Here is a 24,909-nt window from a genome sequence, read left to right as displayed (position 1 = left end):
GGATGAGACAGTGGCCAGAGGAAGATGTGGGAGTGGGAGAGAAAGAAAATAAAGGTGCTTCTCCATTTCTGTTTCACTTGAATACCCAAGTGGCCAGTGGTGCTATGCATCGAGAAGGGGAAGGCTTCTGTGGGAGGAGCAAAATTAGGGAGAGTAGAGGGCAGGAGATAAAAGAAGCTCAGGACTTCCATTTTTTGCCATTTAAGGATGAAATGCCTATGAGACGTCCAGGTGGAGATGTCAAACAGGCAGACAATTTAAGTATGAGATCACAACCTCTTATCTCCCCACCCCGTGGCCCCTGCCCCCAACACACAAGTGGGACCATAAACTGTTCCCTTCTCTGCAATTTACTTCTCTTGCTTAATAACAGCATGTTTTGGAGGTCCCCCTAGATCAGCCCCTGTACACATAACTCATGCTTGTTGATGGTTGCATAATCATCCACGGAATGCCTACACCATAATGTCTTCAGCCATTCCCCCAAATGATGAGTGCTTGCTTTGTATCCTAGTTTGCCCAATGTGAATCCTTCTGTGATAAACATGCTCGTGTGTATGTCCTGATGTCCTGGGGCTTTTATTCCTATAGACTCGACTCTCATTCCTTCACTGCCCTACATCTCTGTCTCCCTTAACTCTTCACTTTATAAGGATCCAAAGGACCGTTTGCTAAATGTGTTGCATTTATTCAAGACAGTGTAATAATCATTGTTCTTATTGGTTAAATAACAGGGGCACATCCAAACACTTTCCAATTCTTCCTAAATAAAAGCCTAAGACTACCTTTTTGTTGGCCTGTATCTCATAATCATTTTCATTCGGGGGGATTTAGGGGCAGTTTTTTTGTTGTTGTTGTTTTGCGCTTTTTTTTTTTTGTCAATTGACAAAAACAATTTCCCTACTACAAAATACAGGTACGCTTTCATTCCCTGTATCCCGGAGCATCCTTCCCATAGCTATGTCAGCGAGAATTCATGGGAAGAGAATTCTTCACATAAATCCCTGTTTTCAGTGTTTTGAGTCATGGGTTTTGTTTTTTTTTTTTTTTTGCATATAGAGTTGATCTGTCCCTCTCCCCAGTGGAACCTCCTCTCCCCATCCCCTACCTTCTTCTGTTATTTTGTTATTTTCTATTCTTTTCCCCTGCTCTCTGACCACATCCCCATTCCTTTCTATTACTCCCTCCAGATAGAAAGAAGGCGGTGGGTCATATGAAATGGAAGAGCAATGCTGGCTTCAGACACTCTTGAAGTGTGTCTGAGTCTGACCTTATTTCTTTTTAAAGCTCCACCTTGAAATGAACAGAAAGAGAAATCTAAACTCTAGCACACAAAGTCCTTGTTGTCCCATTTTAAACCAACTCCCAAGCAAATACAGCCAGGACCACTGAAAGCACGACCTGAGTGAGGACCTTGAGCCTGGGCCATGCAAGGTTCTTGGAGAGAAGTCAGGTTTAGGGCCGGTCTGTTCACCGTCCAGTCCTTTGTAATCTCTTCTGCTGGCTTATCATTCTAAATCCAATTTCTACATGTTGGCATATCCCAGGGAATAGCCCTGCCCCTCCTTCTCCCGACTACACTCTCTCTAGGTGATTCTGCCCAGTCTCATGGCTTTAAACACTGCTTGTGTGCCCTGTCTTCTCGATAATTCTGTTTCTGCAGCCTACATGGAGACGAGACTTCCCCAGACTTCGGACACTTAACATGTGCACATAGGAGCTCTTGACACACATCCCCAAGTGTCTTTCTCCCTTCTCCAAATCTACCTCATCCACTCCCCGTATTGCCTATGACCATACATAACACCTCCATGATCAAGACTTGCAAGAAAATGCTCTCATAGTAATCATTCATTTCTTAAGTTTGTTCACCAACTGCCTTCAGTCCACCAGCAGGTGATGTCTGTTCTCTTTCCAAAATATCATGTGAACCTACACGCTAGTCTCCAAATTCATGCTGCCAGTCTGGGCCAAGCCACCACCATCTCCCAACTGGGCTGCAGCAAGAGGGTCCGAATTGGTCTCCCCTGTTTTCCTTTGTGCCCTGCTCACTTGCAGTATTTTCCACGGAGAGCAGCCGAGCCAGAGAGAAATTACTGAATGGACTTCGTTCATGGCCCTCCCTTGATTCACTCCTCTCTCTGGATCCCTAGAGCACTTTGAGTGAAAACCAAACTCTTCATCATGGCTCCTTCCTACCACTGCACTGTCCTTTGTTCGTTCCCTCCCCTCTCTCACTGGGCTCCAGCCACACTGGCATCTTTTCTGCCTCTCCGGTGGTGCCGTGCTGCTCTTTTCTGCCGCAAGTCCAGAGGAACTGCAGTTCTCCCTGCTGGGCAGGTTTTCCCCCTGTCTCCTAGCAGGACTGGCCACTTAACATTGTCTTCAGAAAGGCCATCTTTGACCTTTGCCACTTCTCTTGGGTTCTGGGTCATACATAGGGACCCAGTGCTCCGGCTTCTTTCCCTGAGGGCATTTGTAGCAACCTTTAAGTGCTTTTATATTTTCTGCCATGTTTATTGTTTGTCTTCCCCACTAGAAAATATGTTCCTTGGATGCAGGGACCCTCTGCCAAGAAGAATGCCTGGTACAAGGTAGGCCCTTCATAAATACCTGTTGAATCACTGAGTGAATGAAGTGAATAACACTTCCTCCCACAAGAAAGGGACCTCTCTCTCCCTCCACTGGTGCTCCCCAGGGCTCTTCATTTTTGCCTCCGTCACAGCACCTAGTAGTCAGAAAACTTTTGATTGCAGATGTGACCAGGAACTGAAAGAAACGAGGTGGGGACCCCATGGAGAAAGGACGTGGAGAGCATCCCCTGTTCCTGTTACTAGAAGGTCAGGGGCCTAGGGATTGTCTTCAGGCTTGACAGGTTTGGGGATTCACTGGCCACTGTATGACTTTGCTGAACCTCTCTCTCCTACTGCTTCACTGATTTCTGTTGGCTCTGTGGGCTGGAAGTCAAAGCCAGAGAAAGAGATCTTGTTGAGTCCTGGTCCTTGAATTGGTCGCCCTTGTCACTTCTGTCTCTCAACAATGGGCCGAGAAGTTCTTCTCATCATCCCCATGTACCCTACCCCCTCAGCAATTATGTCTTCCCCCTTGGTCTCTGCCTCCTCCGGTCCCTCTTGGATGGCCACCTGCAATGGTGAGGCACAGCTCATCTGCGTCCTGCCTACAAGCACCCTAGCCCCCCAGGAGATGGTTCCCAAGAGTGGTGACAATGACCCCCTTGGTCAAGGCACCAGCTGTACAGCAGGCTTTTCCTAAGTCTCTGTCCCTTTCCCTTGCTGGCACTAATCCTGTCTAGGGGCAGAGGGCTAGACTTTGCAAGCTGGCGAGGCACATGTCTGTGTGTCTGTTTCTCAGCCATCTTGGGATGCTTCCCAGCCAGTGATGAGAAAGTTCCCATGCCCTCAAACCCCACAGTGACTCAGTCAGTTCTGACGGTTCAGGGTTGTTCTATCGTGTGCAATCGCCCGGGTCCTGCTGCCACCACAGAAAACAGCTTTATTTGCCCAGTGAATGTGGATGGGCAGGACTGCGGGGGCGGGGGAGGGATGGAGAGAATATGTGCTGGGCAGATGAAATTCCACGGTCAGCATAGTCCAATCACATATAGCACCTATAGCCCTCTGCTGGCATTTCTGTCATTTGTATGGGCAGCCTGAGCTGTAGTGGAGCGAGACATCCTGAGGGAAGGCACTGTGGTTTTATCATGTTTTGTATTTGACCCCCAAGTCCACAGTTCAATGCCTGGCTCAGGGTAAGTGAGAAACCCCTATTTATGGAAGGAAAGGAGCGACCGAAGGAAGGGTTGCTCTGACTCTTTTGGAACGGGTCACATCTGACTGACTTCTTTTTGTTCTATCAGCTCTCTCTCAGATGTGTGTGTGTGTGTGCGCGTGCGCGCGTGCAATCAGACATTTATATGTGTATTGATGGATTTTCCCCCCATTACATTGAGATATAATTGACATGTAACATCGTATTCATTGAAGGTGTACAACATAATGATTTGATATCTGTTTATATCGCTAAGTGATTATCACAGTAAGTTTAGCAAACGCCCATCACCTCAGCAGTTACACATTTTCCCCCATGTAATGAGAGCTCTTTAGATCTACTCTCTTAGTGAGTTCTGTATTGATGTTTAATTTGTGCTCTTTCTAAATATCTGACCATATCGAGTTCCTCCTTGAATATGCTGAGTGGGCCCATGAGCTTGGGTTTAGAGTCCAAGCTCCTTAGCTAGCTTTTCAGGGCCCCACACCTTCCAGTCCCATCTCTTGCCATCTACTCTTGGAGATCATAAGCGCTATCCACGCCAGACAATTACGCATGACCAGAAGTGACCATGCAGGTGCTAGCTAGCATGCTACAGGGCCTTGGACACAGACTGATCCCTATGTCTAGAAAGCCTTCTGTCCTGCCTCGACGTGGTGGACTGTTGCTCACCTTTTGGAGCTCCCTTGGGGGAAGCTAGTGCCTGGCTCGGGACCAGGCTCTGTCCCCAGCCCTTGGTTTGGCTTTCCTCACCTATCACGGAGGACAGCACTAAGGACAGGGTGCTCTTGACTTCCCTCACTTGCAGGCTGCATGAATTGAGATGGCAAGGGCGGGAGGAGTTGGGGGGGGGACGCTCAAGAACCCTAGGTCCCTAGTTTTCCCGTAGCCTGGAGCAGGGGCATGGTTTCCAGCCCAGCCTGCTCCCAAGGACAAGCTCAAAACCAGTCGATTTCCTCCCGCTTCCCAGACCCCTGTATCCCTAGGGACCGGCATTGGCTCCATAAGTATTTGTGGCATGGCATTATGGATGAATGAATACGTGTTCTTTATGTCCCCTTTTGCAAGTGTTGCAGAGGAGGGAAAGAGCTGGAAAAAGGGGAGGGATCTCTGAGAAAATGGGTCAGCAGGCTGCAGGAGGAGCTTGCCCCGCTTGCCCCAGCTCCCGCTCAGGAGTTGTTTCCTCGGTGGCGGTGATGTTGAAGAGTGGGTGCGCGCGCTGAGGTGGGGGGAAACCCCCGAATGCGAGAAAACCATTTTTCGTGGCTTTGTTTAGGCCGGGCAAATGTATTCTCAACGCCACCCACCCTCTCTTGCAAGGCACCTGATTGAATCATTTAAAGGTTCTATGGGGAGAGGAGGGATCAAACAAAACTCCCTAAATCTAACACCTGGTCCCTCAGTCCACAGTGGCGCCCTTTCCCTGGCTTCCTCCTCATAAATATCCAGGCGACCCGAGAGGCTGAGGACTCACACCCCGGCCCCCCAGCCCCAAGCTTCCCGCTCCCGCCCCCTCCCACCACCCGTGGCCCCGCAGCCCCGCAGCAGCCACAGGGGGAACCAAAGAGACAGAAGCCTTCCCAGCTGCCCGGACCACAGACGCCAACACCCCCCGCCCCCCACCACACGCCGCCCGCCCGCGCCCCGCACGCTAGCCCACGACCGAGCGGCGGCGGCAGCAGCAGGCTGCAGGCTGCGGCGACTCGCACCGGCGCGCTCCTGGCAGCACTCGCCATCCCAGGTGACTGGGACGCGCCAGATCGGCTGGCCCCGGGTCCCCCGCCCCGGCTCGCGCTCGAGCCCCCGGCCCGGGTTCCGGCGCCCACCGGCCCTCCTGCCCTCCCCCGCCTCTCCGCTCCCCCAGTTCGCGGGAAGGGAGGTCGCGGCAGCGGCCCGGAGGCACCGGCGACCGTGGCGACAGCGGCGACAGTGGCGGCGGCGGTGGCGGCGGCAGCGGCGGCGGCGGCGGAGGCTGCGGCGGCGACCGTGGCAGAGGCGGTGGCGGAGGCCTCCGTGGCGGAGGCGGAAGCAGAGGTGGAGGCTGAGGTGGAGGCCGAGGCCTCAGTAGAGGAGGCAGTGGCGGAGGCCACCCTGGCGGAGGCGGCTGCAGCCCTGGCGGGAGAAGAGGAGGAGGCTGCCCTGGCGGCAGCGGCCGTGGCCGTGGCGGAGGCCAGCGCGGCCGAAGCCGCCGCCGCCGCCGCCGCCGCCGCCGCAGCCGCCGCAGCAGCAACGGAGGCTGCGGCGCCCCCCTTGGGGGAGTCGGATGTGGATGCGGATGCGGATGCGGAGGTGGCCGCAGCGGTAGCGGCGGCGGCGGCGGCGGCGGCGGCGGCGGCGGCTGCAGCAGCGGCTGCCGCCGCGGATGCCGATGCGGATGCGGAGACGGGCGGGGGCTCCGAAGGGAACCCAGACTTTCCTATGGCCTCGCTGTACGTGGGCGACCTGCACCCTGAGGTGACAGAGGCAATGCTGTACGAGAAGTTCAGCCCGGCGGGGCCGATCCTCTCTATCCGCATTTGCAGGGACAAGATCACCCGCCGCTCGTTGGGCTACGCGTATGTCAACTACCAGCAACCAGTGGACGCCAAGCGGGCCCTGGAGACCCTGAACTTTGATGTCATCAAGGGCAGGCCAGTGCGCATCATGTGGTCCCAGCGGGACCCCTCGCTCCGCAAGAGCGGGGTGGGCAACGTCTTCATCAAGAACCTGGGCAAGACCATTGACAACAAGGCGCTGTACAACATCTTCTCGGCGTTCGGCAACATCCTCTCCTGCAAAGTGGCCTGCGACGAAAAGGGGCCCAAGGGCTACGGGTTTGTGCACTTCCAGAAGCAGGAGTCCGCCGAGCGGGCCATCGATGCGATGAATGGCATGTTCCTGAACTACCGCAAAATTTTCGTTGGGAGATTCAAGTCGCATAAAGAACGAGAGGCCGAAAGGGGAGCCTGGGCCAGGCAGTCCACCAGTGCTGACGTCAAGGATTTCGAGGAAGACACCGACGAAGAGGCCACCTTGCGATGAAGACATCCCAAGAGCGAGCCAGCCAGCAGAGCCAAACCTTGGCTCCCACCCGGTTTACAACTCCCCCCTCCCCAACTTTGCCCCCCTAACCCACCAGCAGTGTATTGTATTGGGAGTGCAGGTCTCTCTGTCTCTCTCTCTCTCCCCCCCCCCTTCTCTCTCTCTCTCTCTCTCTCTCTCTCTCTCTCTCTCTCTCTCTCTCTCTCTCTCTCTCTCTCTCTCTCTCTCTCTCTCTCTCTCTCTCTCTCTCTCTCTCTCTCTCTCTCTCTCTCTCTCTCGTCTCTTTCTCTCCCCCTCCCCTCTCTGTCTCTCTGTCTCTGTCTCTCTCTCTCCTCTTCCCTCCTCCTTCCCTCTCTCCCCCTCTCTCCCCCTCTCTCCTTCCCTCCTGCCCTCCCCTCCTCCTTCCCTCTCTCCATCTCTCCCCTCCTCCCTCCGTCTCTATCTCTCTCACTCTGGGTCTCTCTTTCTCCCACTCTCTCTTCTCCCCTCCCACCCCCCTCACAGCTCGCCCCCCTTCTCCTCCCCTCGCCCCACACCGGCCTTGGGCGTTGTGAATACCCTTGCTAATCTGTGCCACTTGATAGGTAAAAGGCTGCTTCTTCTCCTTGTTGTTTGGTTTAAAAAGCACTTTCTTTCTCTCTTTGTTTACTGTACAGGTGATACAATTTCATGGTAGAAACATCAGGAAGGAGAAGGAACTCAGATGAGGGAAAACCAAGAGAGTAATTGCTCCCCATGATCCTACTATCCAGAGACAACCACTTTTACCTTTTTGGTGTGCTGTTTTTCCACGCGCTCTTCTCTCCTTCTCCCTCCCTTCCTCACCTCTACCCCACTCTCCCTTTTAACACACTGTTACAGAATGGTTCATGTATGTAGTGTTTCTTAACCTGCTTTTTCAGAAACTAAAACCAAACAAAAATCAACCCATTGAACTTATTTCCGTGTTATTCAACAGGCTTCAGAAATGTCATCTTCAGTGCCTGCAAGAGTGTATCAACGGACCCTAACATTTCTGTAATCATTCCCGCATTGTTGGACATTCAGGTGGTGCCTAGTTCTTTCCCTGTGTTTAAACCCAGCACTGTGTATACTCTGATGAGTGAATTCTTCCTTGTTAAGCCAAATCTTCGCTAGCATACCGGATGATCTTAATTGTGGACTTGCAGGATCCACATATGGACATTTTAAAGACTTTTCCTGTGTGTTGCCAAATGGCCCCTTCATAAGCATTGTACCGGTTTGCATTCATGCCAGCCAGCTCAACGAGTGAAAAAAAGTATGCCCATTTCCCCCTGCATAGTCTCCTGGTCACTGTAATTGATGTGTGTGTGCGTGCGTGCCCGCGGGTGTGTGTGTGTGTGTGTGTGTGTGTGTGTGTCTTGGCCAGCTTGATGGGCTGCAAATGGTTTCTCGCTGTCCTTGGGTGTTTTGCTGAACTTAAACACTCTTTATCACCTCCTTCCCCTGTGCCCACTTTCTGCCCTTTTCCCCGTTGTCAGAAAAAATAATTCAGCTTCATTGCAGGGAAAAAACAAAATCACAAAGCCGACAAGTTAACAGAAGAAAATTAAATGTCACCAGTAATCAATCCTAATGACCACCCTTACCTCCCTGAGTCATTTTCATCAGCAGCTGCCCAGTATTTTTCATGTGATATACATGTGAATTTTAATGTATATACTGTTTCAATATCTGCTTTTTCACACATAAATATATAATATAGATAGATATAGATGTATAGATAGATATTCTTTAACTTCCTTTCATGTCATTAAATATTCTTCTAAAATACTTTATGTGGCTGTTTATTGTTTCACTGATGAGCTAGAGAAATATATATATATACACACAGAGACACAGACGCAGGCACATATGCATCTATGTCCATATTTAGATATAGATTTGGGAATATTAGTTTTCATTATTTCATTATTGAACATCTGGATGGTTTCTTTGTTCATTTTTCTCATTCAAACCCAAGCTGCTTATAATATCATAGTCACAAACCCACTTACATTGAAGATTATTTCCTGAGCAAACTTTGCTAAAAGAAGAATTGAATGGTTCAAATTTTGAAGTCTTTTTTCTTGGTTCCTTATTAAATGACTATTCACAAATATAGTTTTCAATTTACCTTCATCAAGTACAATTATATGGTGAGAGGACCTGGAAACCTGGACAATTTTCTGGACTTACTGTTGTAGTCATTTCTGCACTCTCCTAATATTTTATCAGGGGAACTGTAGCTTTTTTGTTTTTATTTATTTTAAATATTTCTTTTAATACAAATAATACAGTATTATAATAGAAACCGTTTGTTTAATTCATAAAGAAAAAAGTCAAAATCACTCCTAATTCTACCTCTTGACAAAAAGAAAAACTTTGAAACACATGAAACATGTAAATAAATAACTGGTAAATTCATAAATGTAATATGTAGTGTTTCGTTGTGGGATACTTTCACTATAATAGGTCTTTATCTTATTTCCAAATTATTAAATAGTCTCTAATTTTGTTTTTACTTTATATTATGGATGAGCTATAATTTCTTAAACTTAGCCTCTTGATATATGCTTATATTTTTGTAGGGTTTTCCCAGTAAGAATAACTCTGTGGGGAACACATTTGGAGCTGAATATTTGCTGACATTGAAGGTATTTAATTAACATATAACCTGCCACTCTGTTGCTAAATGCTTCTTTCATAAAGTTTATGCCCATCAACAGTGTAAGAGTGCATACTTCCCTGCTCATCTTCTTAAATTAGTATTTTTTCAAGTAATGAGAAATTGATTTGGCTTCTGGATTTCTTCTTTATTATTTCATTTTACAGACGCATTGCTTGAAAAAGAGGACATGCATCTTAAATATACACAACAACTACTTTAAAGAGATTATTGTTTTCCTTTCAGGCTTTGCCTATTGTCCATAAAATTTAAAACAAATTTAGGATCATACTGAATGTATTCTGTCACGATTTCCTTTTAAATATATTGTGAATATATCTAAAAGATCTTTGGCTATTCAGTATTCTCCCACAACTGATTATCATTGTATTGGGTTATTGGAATTATTTAAGCATTTTTTTTTTACTTTGGATTTTAAAGTAGTTTCTAAAGTTTCCCCATTAAATCCAAATATATTGTGAATAATTTTCCTGCATAGTTATTGTACTTACATAAATACATAGAAGTCGAATTGAAAAATAAAGTCTTTTTAAAAATTTTAAACTGTACCATCAAGTGGTCTGGATGTACCAATTTACACTTCCACCAATACTTTAGAAGAATGCCCATTTTCCTTCATAGGTTTCTCCCTGGATATTATAAACTTTATTTTTTTAGTGATATAATGCTATTAAAAAACATACCTCATTTTTTCTCTTTTTCAATTTTTAAAAAATATTTTGCTTGTTATTCAAGGAATATAAATTTATTTTAAAAAAATCACATGGCATTGATAGGCAAAATAAAGAAAATAAAAGTAGCATTGATAATATCAAGAATAAAATCTAAAAGTTTTAGGTATATATGTCTATATATCATATTGCATTGCATAATACATACATAATTATTACATATTATAATTTATATATTTTTATATATAATATATCAAAACATACTTTAGATTGTTTCAAAATCTTATTCAGTAATAAATAAACCTTGCGTATATTTTCAGGTTTAATTTTTCACTTCATTTAAAATGGTCTTTGAACATCTATTGTGTGTAGGGATCATTTCTTAATTCCTAGATTGTTAGTTTCCTTATTCCAAATTCTCTTTTAATTTCAGACCACTATTTGACTACCTTTTACCTATATTTGCAACCACACCCGTAATTATTTCTATAGCAAACACTTCTTAGAAGAAAAGAAACAAATTATGAAGCATTCTTCAGACTATTTGTCCATAAAATTTGAAATAAATACAGAATCTAACTTCCACGTATAAAGTTGTGTTAACTTACACTATTTTGTTTCTTTTTTTTAAACATTTTTATTGAGTTATAGTCATTTTACAATGTTGTGTCAAATTCTAGTGTACAGCACAAATTTTCAGTTATACATGAACATACATATATTCATTGTCACATTTTTTTTTTGCTGAACTTACACTATTTTTTCTGTTACATTATACTTAAATGTATAATCAGTTCTTTGCCCAGGGTTGTGAACTGGGTATTAGAATTTATATTAAACTTTGCTGTTTTCAGCAGATAAAATAGAATTCATGTTTTTAAAATTTCCGTGTTGTAATACCATTTTTTATTTCTATTTGCTATGCTAATAAATTCTAGAAAAATCATAATGCATTGTTAAACAGAGTGAATAACATGGAATATAGCCATAACCCTACCACTGGGTAAAAACCACATGTAAAATTCATTTGTATAATCTTTCACACTTTTATATATGTGTAGACTTAGATGCATATGCCTATATATACATATTCATAAATACTAATCTAATACCTGCTTTTTAAGTAAAGTACCTCATAAAATATATACATATCAATTAATATTACATAATTCTGTTGGCAGTTGTCACACATAGTTTACTATGGTATCTATAGGCCATCATTTTTGTAAACTGGATAACTTACCTGGTAGATTTTTATTTCCAGTTTTTTCATATTAAAATGAAACCTGTGGGAAGACTGTTTTCGCAGACACATCTTCACACATATTCAGGAGTATTTATTTGTCACACATTTATTAGAAACCTAATTACAAAGTAAATGACACTGTCAAAAGACTATGAGATCATTTCATCATTAGCCATCCATAATCCATTTTCAGTTTGAAATTTTGTCCATTGTTTTGCATTGTTATCTTCATGTATAATTCTTTTTAAACTATGGGGAAAAGATGTTTCAAAAGGCAAATCATTTCCCCACTTTTTTGAAAAACTGATTTCAAATTGTTTGAGTCAGAATATAATAATCTGTTTCTTTTTTTGTCCTTGATGGACTATTCTTTTTTTTTTTAATTGAAGTATAGTCAGTTACAATGTGTCAATTTATGGTGTATAGCATAATGTTTCAGTCATACATATATATACATATATTTGTTTTCATATTCTTCTTCATTAAAGGTTATTACAAGATATTGAATATAGTTCCCTGTGCTATACAAAAGAAATTTGTTTTTATCTGTTTTTATATATACTAGTTAATATTTGCAAATCTCAAACTCCCAAATTTAACCCTTCCCACTCACTTTCCCCTGGCAACCATAGGATTGTTTACTATGTCTGCAAATCTGTTTCCGTTTCATAGATGAGTTCATTAGTGTCTTCTTTTTTCTTTTTTTAGATTCCACATATGAGTGAGCTCATATGGTATTTTTCTTTCTCTTTCTGGTTTACTTCACTTAGAATGATGATCTTATATAATGCTTAATTTGTGTAAGATACTGTTATAAGTGCTTTTCCTGTGATAACTAATTTAATCATCACAACAAACTCTATGAGGTGTATAGTATTGTTTTCCTAATTTTACAGGTAACTGAGGCATAGGAGGTTAACTAACAATTCAAAGTCATACAACTAGCGATTAACACAGGTGGGATTTAAACCCATGTAGTGTAGATTCATAGTCTGTTCATTTAACTACTGAAGTATAATGAAAAAAAAGGCATAATAACTGTTCGTAATTTTTTTGCTTCTAAATCCCTTCTTCTTATCCATATGTAAGCATATTTTAACAAAAATATTCAAACAAGTTTTCCTTAAAGGTTTTATTTAATAAAATACATCCTTAAAAATGAGAAGATGACATCAACAGGATGGTGATGTAGGTCATTCCATCTTTAGTCCTACTCACAGGAAGACCAGTTAGCAACTATCCATAGATAAGACATCATTAAGAAAATCCTAAAACCCAAGAGTGAGACTGAAGCAATCTCCTGGACCAGAGACCAAGAAGAACCATATTAGAAGGATAAGAGGTGGGACTACACTATAGCAGCATTGCCTCTTCCCTAGGCTGGCCTAAAGCCACACAGAGAGGGCTCCCTGGATCCATGGTTTCTCCAGTGGGAAAAAGAGAACACAAGGTGAAATCCAACTTTCCCAGTGTTGCAGGAGGCTTTCCAAGAGGCCCACTTGCATCTTTTCTCATGGGGATCAGTGGGAGAATCTGTGATGATCAACCACTGGAGATATGATAGAGACAGAAGAGTGGAGCTTACAGCAACTAGTGTTCAGCCTTGGTAGGTTGCATTCCTGATTGTAGTGATGCCAGAGCAGAGATTTCAACCAGTGGTTCTGCTCATCTGCTGAGTTAAGCCAGTGTCCTTGTCTGGCCAGGGAACTCAGTTGGCAGTTATGCCTGATGTGGGTCCCCAGTCAACAGGCCTTATCCACTATAGATCCTGTTCTACTGCCCCACCCAAACAAGGAAGCTAATTCACAGCCTTTCCTAACTGTTAATGGGAACATCTAGTTATGCCCATTAGGAAGCCTAGCCAGAGAACATTGGCAGTCATAGAGCCTATTTTACAGCCCTGCTCAGGCAGGGAACCAAGCCAGAAACCCTGCTCAACTATTATGCATAACATCTCACTCTGCATAACTAGGGAGCCTGAACAGTGAGTCCAGTCCATGGTATTCTCAGAGCCCAGTCTATGGTACTGCTGAGATGCAAAGCCCAGTCTACAGATCTTGCCATTCTTTGAACAGTCTTTGTCCCTGCTCAGGCAGGGAGCCCAGCCAGTGACTCTGCCCAATAATAGTATAGCACACAGCTCCATTTGAAGAGAGAACTTGAAATGTGATCCCCATATGACTATGAAGCATTTTTCAGTCTGTAGCCTACCCAAATATAGGATGTAGCCAGCCCCTTCTTCCTCACTAACCAGATAGCCCAGCCCAATAGCAGAGTGGAGCACAGCCAGTGGCTTACCTGAGAGTCAAGCACAGCCTGTATCCCTGGCTGATCTCAGAGCACAGTCCAAGGCCCCTTCTGATTATGAAGCCCTGCCTGCAGCCCCACCTGAACAGAGTCTAATCAGCAGCAATATCTGGTATGGCAATACAGCCAAATATCCCACTTAACGAGGGAAGATTTAGGATCCCAGCCCACAACCTTACCCAATTGCAGAGTCCACCAGTGGCACTATCCTGTCTATGAACACAGCCTGTGAACCCACCTGGCAAGAGGTGATTGCAGAACCCAGCTAGGGGCCTCACCTGACTGTGGAGGCAGTGGCCTCACCCGACTAGAGACCTCAAAGTCAATCCTCACATGCCCACAGATGCTACCAGCTTGATCCATCTAATACCCCAAGCTGAGCTGACTCGTGAAGATCTTTCCCTGCTGAATCAAATCTGTAAAGGACTGAAAAGAAGATCACTTACTCAAATGAGCATATACTAATAAAAGGAATAAAAAATCATGAAGAATCAAGTAATTATGATACCACCAAAGGAAACTAATAAAGTTCTAATAACTGACCTTAAAAAATGGAAATCTTTTTATGAGCTGTCTAACAAAGAATTCAGAATAATACTCTTAAAGAAGCTTAATGAACTACAAAAACACACAGACATACAACTATATGAAATTTAGAAAGCAGTACATGAACAAAATGAGAAGTTCAACCAAAAAACCAAAACAAACAGAAGTACCAGAGATGAAGAATACAATGACTGAACTGAATAACTCAATATAGAGCTTCAACAGCATACTCAACCAAGCAGAAAAAAGTATCAAAGAGACAGAATAGAGAGCCCAGAGATAAACCCACTCATATACGGTCAAGTAATCTTTGACAAGGGCACTAAAAACACACAATGGGGAAAGGATACTGTCGTCAATAAATGGTGTTGGGAAACTGGATATCCACATGCAAAAGAATGAAAATGAACCCCTATCTTACACTGCTCAAATATTAACTTGAAATTGATGAATGACTTAAATAAAAAAATGGAAACTATAAAACTCCTAGAAAAAATAAAAAGGAGAAAAGATTGTTGACATTGGTCTTGCCACTGAATTTTTGCATATAGCACCAAAAACAAAGGCAACCAAAGTAAACATAGCAAGTGGGATAATATCAAACTAAAAAGCTTCTGCACAGCAAAGTAACAATCAATAGAGTGAAAAGGCAACCTACAGAATGGGAAAATGTACTTGCAGACTATATATATGATAGTATATTAATTTCCAAAATATACAAGGAAATCATACATCTCAATACAAAAATAATAATAAATTTTAAATGGGTAAAGTACTTAAATAGATATTTTTTCCAAAGAACATATTCAATGGTCAACAAATACATGAGAATATGCTCAACATCACTAATCATCAGGAAAATACAAATTAAAACCATAATGAGATATCACCTCACACTTGTTAGGATGACAATTATCAAAAAAAAAAAAAGAGATAACAAGTGTTGGCTAGGATATGGAGAAAAGGGTCCCCTTCTACACTATTGATAGGGATGTAAAGTGGCAAAGCCATATGGAAAACAGTATGGAGGTTATTCAAAAATTTAAAATATAACTACTATATGATTCACCAATCACAATTCTGAGTCACAGGCATATCTTATCGATGTGGATGTGGTTCCAGACCACTACAACAAAGTGAATATCACAACAAAGCGAGTCATACTAATTTTTTGGCTTCCCAGTGCATACAGAAGTTATGTTTACAACATAATGCTGTCTATTAAGTGTGCAATACTATTATGTCTAATGAATGTACATACCTTAATTTAAAATAGTTTATTGCTGGAGGGAGGAGATCAAGATGGCAGGGTAGGAAGACATGGAACTCATGACCCCTCTGCCATTAACACAACAAAAATGAATCTACATGTGGAGGAATTCTCACTGAAAAAAAAAAAGCTGGAGACTGGCAGAAAGAGTTACAAAACAAGGCTATAAGAAAGATCCACATGGAGTTGGGTGGGAAGAGAAGTGATCAGATCAGGACCTGTGCTCCTGGCAGGGGACAAAGAAGAGGAGGCAGATTACATGGGTTCAGAGATCCTCCCTGGGGAGTGAGTGTTTTAAACCACATATTGGGTGCCTCAGCCCTGAGGTCCCAGACAGGGAGGATAAGTCCCCTTAGCTGGTTTGAAAACCAGTGAGACTGACAATAAGGTTGTGAGAAACATAGACTCCAGATAGGAAGAGTGCACACAAGTTTGCTTACTCTCAAAGCAAGGTAGAGGAAGCAGATTGAAACTACCCAGGACTCTGGCCAGTTTCTCATAACTATTCCAGTTCATGCTCCAGCCTGAGCCAAGCCCTTACTCCACCCCCTCATGCTGCATGGAGCAGCTTGATACTAGAATGAAGGCTGCCTCAGCTGAGGCAAATGCACAGTTGTAAGGAATGGAGCCAGCTCAGACCTGAAACAGCAGCTACAGGGGGCAAGGGCAACCCTTACTGGCATTCATAGGAGTGGCGAGTTTGAAGTTGTCTGGAGCTCTGTCTGGTACTGGAACTGTCCTAGCACATGCTTGGAACCATATTAAGTGCCCTTCTGTGGTGAGGGTGCCAATGCTGTGAGGGGGAAGAACCCACACTTAGAGGAAAGAGAACCAGCTCAGAACTAACCCTCAAAGATTCTTCTCCAGCAATTTAGAAACTGAACACCCCCTTAATAGGGTGGTATTGGCCACTGAGCAGAGGAGAAACCCTAGCTCACACCTGGATCTGATTCTAGCCTCTCCATCACCAGCCCCATCTCCTACCAAGGTGAGACATGCCGGCACACCCTGAGAGAAGTGACTCACCCTCATTTCGGATCCAGGACTCCCACTAAAGCTACTGGGCACACACAGGCAGTCTAGGGATGTTCCCACACAAGGACATCCCTTCAAGACTGGCATAGGTAACTGTTTCACCTAATTTCATGCAGAGAAAGTTAAGCAAAATGAGAAGACACAGATATTTGTTTCAAATGAAAGAACAAGAAAAAAAAAACCGAAAAAACAACTAATGAAACAGAAATAAATAATTTACCTGATAAGTAGATCAAAGCATTAGTAATAAGAATACTAACTGAATTAGGGAAAAAATTAATGAACACAGTGATAATTCTAACAAGGAACTAGAAAACTGAAAAAAAAGAAAAAGAAAAAGAATCAGACCTGAAGACTACAAAAACTCAAATGGAAAACATACTAGAACAAATTAATATCAAACTAGGTGATACAAAAGAATACATAAGTGATCTGGAAGACAGAATAATGGAAATCACTTAACCACAATAGCAAAAAAGAAAACAAATTTAAAATTAGAACAGTTTAAGGGACCTCTGAGATAACATCGAGTGTACCAATATTTGCATTATAGTGGTCCCAAAAGGAGAAAGAGAAAAAGGGGTCAAAATGTATTTGATAAAATTATGACTGAAAACTTTCCAAATCTGAAGAATGAAACAGATATCCAGGTACAGGAAGCACAGAGTCTCAAACAAGATGAACCCAGAGACCCACACTAAGATATCTCATAATTAAAATGACAAAAGTTAAAGATAAAGAGAGATTCCTAAAGACAGCAAGAGAAAAACAAAGAGCCACATAGAAAGGAATCCCTATAAGGCTAGCAGCAGAATTTTCTGCAGAAATTTTCAGGCCAGAAAGGAGTGGCATGATATATTTAAGGTACTAAGGTACTAGAAGAGAAAAATCTACAACCTAGGATATTCTGCCCAGCAAGGTTGTTAATCACAATTGAAGAAGGGATAAAGAGCTTCTCAGAGAAGCAAAAACTAAGAGTTCATCATACTAAAATGACTTTAGAAGTTTTAAAGGTTCTTTTTTAATTATAAAAGAGAAAGCTACAACAAGAAATAAGAAATCATAGGAAGGGGAAAATTCCAATAGTAAAAAAGATGTGTAATAAAGTCTGTGAATCAGTCACGTAAGTAAGCTAGTAAAAACATTTTTTTAATTGTAAAATAACTACACCTAATATAAACATTGTAGGGATAAACATGAAGATGTAAATAATAACATTAAAAGCACAAGACACTGGGGAAAGGAGTGAAAATGCAGACCATTTAAAATGTGTTTGAACTTAAATGATTACGAGTTTTTAAAAAGAAAAAATATAGTTATAGGTCAACATATAGAAATACCATGGTAAGCAAAAATCAAAAACTTACAATAAATATACAAAAACTGAAGAGAAAAGAGCACAAGAATATCACTAAAGAGAATAATCAAACAAAACTACTATTTTGACTATTCATATTTGTTAACCTTTTTGTCTCACTTTTCGTCATTCTCTCTTGCCTTCTTCATTCACCTATCCCTTCTCTTCCATTCACTCATTTTCTCTCCTTTCTTTGACATTTTCCCCTTTCCTTCTCTCTATTAAATTGTTTATAATTTTCATATGGATTAACTAAGAAATAAATATAATATTTGCACTAAACATTACTGGAACAAATGATCTCCATGGACTAAATCTGACAATGTCTTAAATTGTACATAGTAAAATTTGGTATTCATTAAAAATTAAAGAATAATATCTTCTTCACACATTTAAACCTGAAAAAATAACATTTTACCTATCTAATTATCAAGATTATAAATTAAGATAATATATAATGGGAGAAGGGGAAAGTCTCATGACCATCTGGTGGAAATGTAAATTGGTACAGCCATTTAAAATAGTATTATGACAATATATATAGTAAACTTTAAAACAAATTCTAGGATACAGAAATTCCAACACTAGACACTCTTCCAAGGAAATATATATGTATGTGTTATATTAATAGCAAAAAGTTGAAAACAGCCTAATATAACCATCAATGGAGGAATGAATAATTGAAATTTTGTATAGTTATATAAGTAAACATTATAAGGAGTTTAAATTAATTAATTAGATATAACTGATTAATATCAATAGAGCTCAAAAAATATAATGATAAATTGAAAATAATATTTTTATAAATTAAAAATGTGAATTGTACAATCTGTTGCCATATACCAATTTTTTAGCATATATAATTATTAACATTATATGTGGAAATAATAGATGAAAAAAATAGCACAGAAAGTTACATGGAAAAATAAATACTCTCTTAGATTGGGTGAAGGGAATGGGGATAACAGACATAGGGTAAAAGAGAAGTTGACGCATCTAGAATGATGAAAAATTTGAATAAATTAAAGGAATTTCATGCATTTGAAAATATGGTATAGAAACAAAGAGAAAAAATGCTTTTAAAAGCTGATTTGACTTCCCACCAACAATGTATGTAGGAATCATGGGCTTGGAAACAATACATTGTCAAGTAAATTATCAAATGAAAACACTATTTGAGCTTCAAAATCCGCACTTTCCTCACCCAAATTTCTGCCTCAAAAAGGTAACACTGGTTTATTTTCCAGAAAAGGGAACAATTATCCCTTGTTCTATCTTGTTGACTTATCTTGGAAACTCTAGTGGTTCAAGACAATTTCCTTAAACAATAATAAAAATCCCAACAAGTTATTTTATGGATATTGGCAAACTGATTGCAAAGTTTATATGGATATTAAAAAAGACCCAGAAAAGGCAACACAATATTGAAGAACAAGAACAAAGGTAATGGACTGACAGTACCTGACTTCAAAACATAGTATAAAGCTACAATAATAAAGACAGTGCTATATTGGTGAGAGGATAGACAAATAGATCAATGGAATATACTAGAAAGTCCAGAAATAGACCCAAATAAATATAGTCAACTGATATTTGACAAAGGATCAAAGAAAATACCATAGAGCAAAAATAGTCTCTTCAACAAACGGTGCTAAAAGAACTGGACATCCACATGCAAAAAAATTAAATCTTAACAGTGATCTTACATCAATTCACACAAATTAACTCAAAATGCATCCTAGACCAAACTGTAAAACAGAAAGCCGTAAAACCCCTTGACGATAACATAGAAGAAAATCTACATGACCTTGGGTAGGGCAATTCCATTTTAGATACAACAACAAAGTCACAATCCATGAAAGAGATAGTTGATAAGCAGGACTTTATTAAATTTAGAACTTCTCAGTTCTAAGGTTTTATCAACAGTGTAAGGTTTTATCAACAGAATTGAAAGACTAGCCACAAACTGGAAGAAAATATTCGTAAAAGACACATCTAATAAAAATTGTTATCCAAAATATACAAAGAATCCTTAAAATTCAATAATGAGTAAATAAATAACCCACTTAAATGGGCCAGAGATCTTAACAGACATCTCACCAAAGAAGATATACAAATAAAAATAAGCATGAAAAGATGCTTCACATTGCATGTCAACAGGGAAATGCAAATTAAAACAACAATAAGATATCACTATGCACCTATGAAAATGGACAAAATCCAGAACACTGACAACATCAAATGCTGGCCAGGATATGTTGACCAATAGGAACTTTCATTTAGTGCAAGTGGGAATGCAAAATGGTACAGTCACTTTGGAGGACCATTTGGTGTTTTCTTACAAAACAAAACATACTCTTACCACATGATCCAAAGGTGTTGAAAATATATCCACACAAAAATCTGCACATGGATGTTTATAGCAGCTTTATTCAAAATTGTCAAAACTTGGAAGCAACCAAGATGTCCTTCAGTAGGTAAATGGATAAATAAACCATGATACATCCAGACAATGGAATATTATTCAGCACTATTAAGAAATGAGCTATCAAGTCATAAAAAGACATGGAGGAATCTTGCATGTGTATTATTAAGTAAAATAATCCAAAGTGAGAAATCTACATACTATATGATTCCAACTATATGACTTTCTGGAAAACACAAAACCATGGAGACAGTCAAAGTATCAGTGTTTGCTGCAGGGGTGTGTGGGAGGAGATAAATAGGCAGAGAACAGAATTTTTAGGGCAGTGGAAATACTATGTATAATATTATAATGATGGATATATGTCATTATACATTTGTACAAACCCATACAATGTACCACACCAAGAATAAACCCTTAGGTAAACTATTGACTTTGGGAGGCTATGATGTGTCAAAATAGGTACATCCTTAGTAAAAAATGCACCATGGTGGTGAGTAATGTTGATAATAGGGGAGGATATGCATGTGTGGAAGCAGGGGTATATGGGAAATCTCTGTGCCTTCCTCTCAACTTCATTGTAAACCTAAAACTGCTCTAAAAATTGTCTTGTTAAAAAATAAACCCAAATCTAATTGGATCAGGATTCTAGAGCAATTTATGCAAAAGGGCATTTTCAAGCATAATATAGCAACCACTTGTGATTAGTGGAGCTCTAACAGCTAGCTGTGGTAGTAGCAGAGAAAGACAGTTTTAAAAAAATGAGAAAATGGAGAGGAGAAGCAAGATGGTGGAGTAGAAGGATGCTCGTAGCTCACCCTCTCCCACAAATATACCAAAACTCACATCCACAGACCCATTCAGCCAACCAGAGCACCTGCTGAACTCCAACATAACATCACCCTCTTAGAAAGACAAAGACGCCAAAAATCTGGTAGGAGAAAAGGGAAAAAGAAAGAAGAAAAAGGAAAACAGTTCAGGACCAGTCCCGTGGGGAGGGACTGGCAAAGGAGGAATAGCACTCGTTCACTGAACCTCCCCCTTTCCAATGGAGAGGCCAACAGGACAGAGTGGGAGCCTCTGAGGCTCAGATCTGCCAGGAGCACCCCTTGACTGACAGAACCAAGTTAAATGGGCACAGAGGGTCCCTGCAACACCCAGCCTGATACGTGAGCTGACATCTGGGGGCTGGGACAAGCTGCCTGAGGTGGGCGGAGGACTGGGACAGCAGCACTGACGCATCCCTGGAGGACTGCAGGGGGCTGCGCACTGTGGCTGCGAGAGGATATAGAGCAGGACAACCTGGGCCCCACGTAAATAATGGGAAAAAAAGCAAAGCAACACTGCTGGTGTGCCCTAGGGGGAGGGGCTCCATAGCCTTTGTCTCCTCAGACCTACAATGCCATTACTGGTGCTTCTGGCGAGAAGAGAGGTGGAGCGCAGCCACAGCCACCATATCATCTTGTGCACAGCGCTTGGCAGGGGCGAGTCTGAGACCTGAATCCTCACCTGGGGGCTCTGCAACCTCCTAGGCAGGACTGAGACTTGTTTACAGCCCGAGGCAGATAGGATCTTTCTGCCCTGGTACCTCAGAGAACTTGCACCACCAAGACAAAAAAGGAGCTGAGTTTTGGAACGGAGCAGGGGCAGGGGCGGTTCAACGGTCTTCCCTGAGCCCACCTATGGAGCACCGAGCCGAGGTGGAGTGGGCAGCTACACAGAGCAGCAGAGCGACCAGCGCCAGGAGAGGATGGGTAGCCACCCACCTTCCTGGCAGGAACACAGCACCTGACCAAGGTGCTGGGAGGGGGCATGACCCACCCACCTGCCTCCCCCCTAACGCAGCATCTGACTGCGGCATCAGGAGGGGGAATGACCTGTCTGCCCACCGCGAAGGAGAGAAGCACCTGACCCAGTGCTGAGGAGGGGGTGATCTGCTTGCCGACAGGCACTGAGAGCACCACAGATGAGGGAGCCAATGGAGGGCCTCTGGAAACAGCAAGCTGAGTTCGCGAAACAGGGCAAAGACAGAAAGACTTCTCGATAAAACCATTAAGAGCACACATTCTCCAGGAGAACACATCTGTTTTTCTTTTTTTTTCTTTTTCATATCTGTTTAATTTTCTATTGCCTTTTTCATCTTTACTTTTTAAACAGTATGTTTACAGTTTTAATCCCTTTTAAACTTCTCTAATAAAATCTTTTTTTAATTATTATCTTTAAAAATTCACCTCATTTAATTTTTATTTCTCTTGGTTTTGATATCCTGTTATTCATTATTCACAGGTTTCAAATATAGTTTTTTTATTTTTTTCTCCTTTTTATTAAGGTTTTAAAAGATGTCTGAACTTGATTGCTATTCTGCTTCAACTTCCTCTTCTATTATTGATTATACACTGTTTTCAAACCTTTTTTTCCCTTCTTTTAAAATTCTCGCTTTTATCTTTTGTTAAAAATTTGTTACATTTTCTATTACCTTTTAAAAATTTACTTTTTAAACAATTGTATATGTCTACTGTTTTAATCCCTTTAAAATTTTTCTTTAAAAATATTTTATTTTATTACTTTAAAAAAATCCATCTCGTTTCATTTTTATTTCTCTTGGTTTTGATCTCCTGCTATTGATTATACACAGGTCCCAAATATTGTTTTCTGATCTTCTCTCCTTTTTTTTAAGATTTTTAAAAGACGTTTCAACTCAATTACTATTCTACTTCAAATTGCTCTTCTATTACTGACTACACATGGTTTTCAAACCATTTTTCTCCATTCTTTTAAATTCTCTCTCTTTTTTGTTTTTTTTTAAGTTTTATTCCTGCATAGACTTTAGATAGGTAAAGAAATAAACTCCTTAAGTACCACAATAGATAACTGATACTTCTTCAGCCACAGTGCCAGAGAGATATGAGCAATATGAAGAAGCAGAGGAACCACTCCCAATTAAAAGATCCAGAGAAATTCCCTGAAAGCACAATCAAGGAAATAGACATTGATGGTCTACTAGATCAAGATTTCAAAAAAGGAGTGATCAAAGTACTGGAGGAATTAAAAGAGATAGTGTTTAGAGATATAAAATAGGTCCAAAATGATATTGAAGTATAAAGAAGAGCCAAGTAGAATTGGTAAACTCATTGGCTTAGATGAGAAATGATCTAAAGGCTGTGCAAAGCAGGCTAGATAATGCAGAGGAACAAATAAGTAACCTAGAAGACAGGACAACAAAAAGCACCCAATCAGAACAGCTGAGAGAAAAACAAATAAAAAACAATGAAAACAACATAAGGGACCTATGGGATAATATAAAGCATGTCAATCTATGCATAACAGGGGTTCCAGAAGGGGAAGAAAGAACAAAGGGGATTGAAAAGGTATTTGAGGAAATCATGACTGAAAACTTCTCAAACCTAAAGGAGGAATCAGATATCCAAGTATAGGAAGCTCAGAGGGTCCCAAACAGGAAGAACCCAAACAGACCCACACCAAGACATATCATAATCAAGATGGCCAGAGTCAAGGATAAAGAAATTATCCCAAAGGCAGCAAGAGAAAAACAAAGAGTGAGTTACAAGGGAACCCCCATAAGGCTCTCAGCTGATTTCTCTACACAAACACTACAGACCAGAAGGGAGTGGCAAGATATATTCAAAGTCCTGCATGAAAAAAAAGATGCAGCCTAGGATACTCTATCCAGCAAGGCTATCCTTTAGAATAGAAGGAGAAATAAAGAACTTCACAGACAAGCAAAAACTAGAAGAGTTTAGCAACACTAAACCCATGCTAAAAGAAATATTGACAGGTCTACTCTAAATAGAAAAGAAGCAGGATGCTACAAAAATGTGAAACTCATAACCGGAAACTACCAAGAATTACAAATAGAATAAACATTAAGTTGTAAAAGAAGACATCTAAATCATTAAGAGTAGGAAAGGGAAGCAAGAAAATATGAGTATTTTTTTCTTTCATTTTTAAATTTTTTGTTGTCAGTAGGATGTGTTTGAGATTATATTACTATCTGCTTAGTACACACAGTTATAGTAGACTTACAAAAAAGAGTAACCACAAGCCAAAAATTTACAAGTGAGTCACAAAAACTAAATAAAATCCAAGACAGTAGAAAGGAAAATTACCAAACCACAAAAAGAAGAAGAAAGGAACAAAGAGGAAATACCAAATCTGCAAAAATAAGTGCAAAATGTCAATAAACACTCATCTATCATTAATTACTGTAAATGTTAATGGACTAAATGTTCCAATCAAAAGACGTAGAGTGGCAGGCTGGAATAATAAAGCAAGAACCTTCAATATGCTGCATACAAGAGACCCACTTTAGGGAGAAGGACACTTATAGATTGAGAGTGAAAGGATGGAAAAGGATATTCCATGCAAATGGAAAAGCCAAACAAGCAGTTGTAGCAGTACTGATTTCAGACAAAATAGACTTTAAAGCAAAGGCCATAAAGAAAGATAAAGAAGGACATTTTATAATGATTAAAGGAGTAATACAAGATGAGTTTATTACAATCATTAATATATATGCACCCAATATAGGAGCA

General features: G+C 41.1%; 1 protein-coding gene across 1 annotated transcript; it reads left to right on the top strand.

Annotated features, from left to right (window-relative positions):
- The first annotated feature begins 6,192 nt into the window (after positions 1-6,192).
- LOC102526540 (polyadenylate-binding protein 1-like 2) lies at positions 6,193-6,899 on the top strand. The gene has a single exon (XM_006219911.3). The coding sequence runs from the start codon at positions 6,208-6,210 to the stop codon at positions 6,808-6,810; it is 603 nt and encodes a 200-aa protein (XP_006219973.1). The 5' UTR covers positions 6,193-6,207; the 3' UTR covers positions 6,811-6,899.
- Positions 6,900-24,909: the final 18,010 nt, after the last annotated feature.

This window comes from Vicugna pacos, unplaced genomic scaffold (assembly GCF_048564905.1).
Source record: "Vicugna pacos unplaced genomic scaffold, VicPac4 scaffold_184, whole genome shotgun sequence".
Taxonomy (NCBI): Eukaryota; Metazoa; Chordata; class Mammalia; order Artiodactyla; family Camelidae; genus Vicugna; species Vicugna pacos.
This window is presented reverse-complemented; position numbering and strand designations above follow the sequence as displayed.